We start from the raw sequence: 5,009 nt of genomic DNA on the forward strand, positions 1-5,009 counted from the left end.
CATTATAATACAAATTACTTGAAAAACTAAAACCAAAGCAAAGAACAAATGCAAGGAACTCTAAACACATTTAATATCTGTTTGGCTGATAATTAATTTATAAAATTTATTACTATCACCTTGGTCTTAAAAAAAAACAAAATAAGAAAAGCTTATTGGAGGGCTTACTTCGCTTTGCCATTACCTGCCTTTTTATATGATTTCTCTTCTCTTTGGCCTGTCTATACAGGGCACAAAGGAGAAAAAGAATTCATGTAGCCGACCCCACATAGTGGGATAAATGCTTGATATTGTTATTGTTATCTATTCTCTTTGATTTGTCTATACCCATCCTAAAGCTGTAAAGCTTTAGGCATGTCGGTATGCTTTTTTATTTGTCGCGTTGTGCTATCTCGGCTTCGCATGTAGTAGGTTTTGAAAGAGTCGCTAAAAAAATTCTTTGACTCCTTCGTCTATGTTCGTGTCGGATCGAACGTTGCGGCGGGGGCTCGCTGCAAGGGAGACAGATTGTGTTCTTGAGCTGGCTGGCTGAAGGTATTTTTTTATTTTTTTAAATATGGGCAAAATAGGATTTGAGAGGGTAGAATTATCTAAATAGTCTTTCTTATAGATAGATAAATAAAAAAACAGAGAAAGAAGCCATGCAAATGAACGTTATGTGAAACAAAAATTCTAAAAATTCCCATTCATGCGCTCATTCAGATCAATAATTTTACAGTCATTCTTTGTTGTGATTAATCTGGTTGCTTTTATGTTCCGAGCAGTTGTAGATGATTTATTCCCATAATTCCTTGGAAATGATTTGGTTTTCTGCATCCTCCCTTCAGTTTTCCTCTGTTTTCCCTTCTGTTTGAATTTTAATAGCCTGTTTTTCCTCTGAAGTAGTAATGACTCCCGTGTTGGGATTAATGAATCTCTAAGTTTGTTCCGGGAGTTATCCAAATGGATTCTAAAGCACAGAGGAAGGCCTTGTTCAGGTCAAGGCTGAGGGAGACTTCACAAAAACGTGAAAAGCGCATCGACTCTCCCCTTGTGAGGTATAACTACTTAAATAGTTCTAACTTGAACACTCATAACTTTTATATGAAATGCGAGCTGTAATGGCCTAAGCTGTCTTTTCTAATATTATTTAAGTTGCCTGAGCATCCTGTTAGAATGGTAATTGACTTGAGGTAAACAGTACTCACATTACATTCCTCATCTCAACGCAATAGGTTCCAATATTCTCTTTTAAATAAATGGAGGATAACATTTTTGGAGTTAAAAATGCGGAGCTAAATGGCTGATTTGTAATCGACTGATTCTTGTCCAGCATTTTTCATCATTACTGTACAATCGGGAATGCCTTAAGAGCATGAACATAAACTACAAATACCATATAAATCTGTGCCACTTAACCTATCAGTTTAGGCTTGGCATGATGAAGTCATTACGAATTGTTGAAAGTATAGATGAGAAAAGGTGGGTACAGAGTGGGTGCTTTTGGTGAATTTTGGCTTATGATAATGTTGTTTGTGAAAAACTAATTCCAGAAGATCCATTTTCGTTAGTGCTGGTCTTGGTTGGAGTTTTGGCATAAGGAGGTGATCGGATGCTAAAAATTCAAAGCGAATGGTGTAAGAGTAGGAATTTTAGTAATATTTCTTGTTACTAGATTTGGTAAAAATTTATCTGTTGAGCTTTTTGATTCACATGAGGAGGATATTTCATTTCATCATTGGCTTTATCTCAACTATTTACTAGTGCTGGTTTTGGTAGTATTTTTGGCATTTGGAAGTAACCGGATGCTATCAAATTGCAATTGGGTATTGTAAGTGTAGAAACTTTGGCACTATTTCTTGTTGCTAAATTTGCTAACAACTTCTATATAGATATTTTTGCTACTTTCACAAGGAGGATAGCTCATTGTTATCACTGTTCTCATGATAGTTATGTTTTTGTCTGCTTTGTGAATTATCATTCTCCATCGGTCCTTATTGATTGTTGCATCAGGTGTGAAATCTATTTTTCACAAACATTTTTGTACAAGTTTTATCCAAGTTACCTTCAATCCAACCCATAGTTTCTCCAAAGCTTTTGACATGAATTTTAGTTACTTGTCTTATTTTATGCGCCTTTATTTTCAATGGATGTCACTCTTTTGATTTAGCTTTAATTCATCACTTTTGAATGTACCCTTGCTTTGCCACGCATCAAGCTCACTTGTCTTTTTAATAATTTCTTTATTCTTCAATGAATGTCTCCATGACAAACTCTAATTGCATAGCAATCCTGAGGCACTTTTGCACTTCAATCACTCATCCTAAACTCTTAAAGTTATATCCTTAACTTTATCTCCTTATACAATTTAATCGATCATAAATCAATTTACTGCTACTAAACACCAAGCACATAGTGCCTATCTAACGACTAGTCTTAACCGAAAGCTCTCTCGTCTTCGCGAGGAGTATTAACTATAGGGGCTTGCGCTTATGAGAAACCTAAAATTAAATGATAAAGTCATCGCAAAATGAGAGTGAAATCTCTATATAGTATCTTATCTTCAATTCATCTATTTTTAAAAAATTGACACAAAAACATCTAAAACTCTCTTAATAGTGAGGGGTATGAATTTTCGGACCACACAATCCTAGGATTAAAAGCCATCTCCCTGTGCTTTGACTGTGTGGTAGAAAATGGGTAGAGATTTTCTGATGGTTGCTTAGGTGGGGATCGGGGTGGTAGAGTTACTTTAGATTAGGGTTTTTTCTTTATTATTTAATTGGGAGTTGTATGATATACCCTAGATTTGCTAGCCTTATTCTACTCCTACAAAATGTACATTGAACTTGTGATGAGGATCACACATTGCAGTGTTGAAGTCAATCCATGAAGAGACTCGAGTCTAGAATTAGAATATCCCAGTTTCACTTAACTTTATCTGGAAATGAGGAAATTACACTCAAACTACTGAGATGTGGTTAAGTGATAGGAATCAAAGTTTTGGTTTACTTGGCTTAATTCAGTTTAACTTCAATGCAATTTGAGTCATGAATTCATTGAGCATTGTCAGGATAATAGGTTTGGGCTGATATACATGCTTGGATCGATCTTGATCAAGTTTAACTTAGGTCAACCTTGTGCCGAAATCATCTGAGTTAGCATGGTTAACTTATAACTAAGTTCAATTTAGCCATTTTGGAGAGTGTAAAGGTGGGTTTGACTGGCTGGGTATCAATTTTCTATTTGAGCTAGGTTAGGATTGAAATTGACCAATTTTTGACTGAGGTGACTTAGATAGGTAGTTGCTGACGATTGATGTCCTTAAGGTTCGATGCAACAAAGATGCGAGGTTGGCTAAATAAGCTATAGTGGGTCCAGGTGAATGTGAGGTTTAATCTATAATGGTTTAGAGGCATGACTAGGTTGGCATCTTACTAAGGTTTGTTGGGGTTAGCCAAATGTGTTAGGGTGGTCCCACTAGGGTCACTAGGAGCTAAATCTATTTGCCAGGCCTAAATGCTAGGCTATAAAGGGCAGCTAGGTCTACTAGGCCTAGGCATGACCTAGCTAGGGTTTGGCCTTAAGGTGGTATTCTTGACTCTTTTAAAGGCCTGCCTTTCTAGGTCATGGTCTAGGAACAAAACTTAAGAGACCACTAGCCCCTCTGGAATAGGTTAACAATACCTTAATTGAGGAGTTATGAAATCCTTTAGTAAATTCAGGCCAGGATACCTCACATTACCTGAATAGTGGTTAATGATATGTATTAGGGGCACTGGTTATTATTTGTCCAATTAATTAGGATTACATGAATGATTGACATTTAGAGTCCATGTTATTGCATTAGATATGAAGATTCTTATAAAGAATTTTCAAAGTGAGATGGTTTAGTTTATGATTGTTGGTAGATGACATCATTATAATCCGTGAGACATTCATTGAAATAAATGGAATATTTGAACAGTAGAGAAAATTTTATAGAAGATAAAAGGTATAAAATTAGTTGAATAAAGATTAAGCATTTGATAGTAATTTTAGTCATCATGATTTTAATAATTATCAATCGAGATTATTAGTTATTAGTAGATGAAGTGGTACTTAGGTGTGATATGTTTTAGTTAGGGGTGTCAATATTTGACCCAACCCGAAATCCCACCCGGACCTGACCTAAAAAATTCCAAGTTCAGGTCAACCCGTTTGTCATATGGGCCGGGTTTCGTTTTCCAACCTGTTTATAAAATTGAGTCGAATTCGGGTTGACCCGACAACCCAAATAAACCCAGGTTGACTCGCTCGCGTCACCTGCATTGCACTGCATAATGTGATCTCATGCTTGCCTTGGCTGGTTGGCTCTTAGCCTCGCGTTCGAACTCAGACTGACATATCTGCACAGATACACTACTCTCAACACTCGCCTCGCGTGATCGCATTCGGACTCAGCAGTATGCGATCCGCCGATCCCGTGCTAGCTTCACGTTGCCTGCACAGTGCGATCTCGTGCTTGCGGCTCGCCTTTCCTGCACGACTACACAACAAGATTCCAAGCTCCCCTCGTGTCCAGACTGTAGTCCGCACCTAGGCCGGCTGCCATCATACCCGCACCGCACTCGACCTTCACCTCGCATCTGGGCTTCGTAGTCCACGACAATGCTTGCCTCGCGTTGCCTGAATAATGCGATCCCGCACTTGCATGAGCTGCCTCTCTTGTATAGAGCGATTCCGCACCTGATGCCTCGCCTCTCATCCGGACTTGGCAGTCTGTGATCCCAGGTTGGCTGATCTGGTCGGGTCAACCCGGTAACCCGATGGGTCGGCCGGGTCAGGTCTAGTTCTGAATTTTCGTCCCGTTTATAAATTGGGTCAGGTTTGGGTTCGGGCAACCTGTTTAGACTCGGCTCAATTCTCGGTTCAATTCGAATCAGACTCGAAAACCTATTTTGACACCCCTAATTTTAGTATTATGTATCTTTTATACAAAAGAATGAATATATCGACATATATATATATATATATATATATATATATAT

General features: G+C 38.0%; 1 protein-coding gene across 1 annotated transcript in view; it reads left to right on the forward strand.

Annotated features, from left to right (window-relative positions):
• Positions 1 to 597: 597 nt before the first annotated feature.
• LOC110097995 (zinc finger protein 830) overlaps positions 598 to 5,009 on the forward strand; it is a 43,969-nt gene continuing 39,557 nt past the window's right edge. Inside the window, exon 1 of the mRNA XM_020824687.2 lies at positions 598 to 1,037. Within this exon, the coding sequence (XP_020680346.1) occupies positions 943 to 1,037 (95 nt within the window). The 5' untranslated portion in view covers positions 598 to 942. The remainder of the gene's footprint in view (positions 1,038 to 5,009) is intronic.

Source organism: Dendrobium catenatum, unplaced genomic scaffold (genome assembly GCF_001605985.2).
Source record: "Dendrobium catenatum unplaced genomic scaffold, ASM160598v2 fragScaff_scaffold_576, whole genome shotgun sequence".
Lineage (NCBI taxonomy): Eukaryota > Viridiplantae > Streptophyta > Magnoliopsida > Asparagales > Orchidaceae > Dendrobium > Dendrobium catenatum.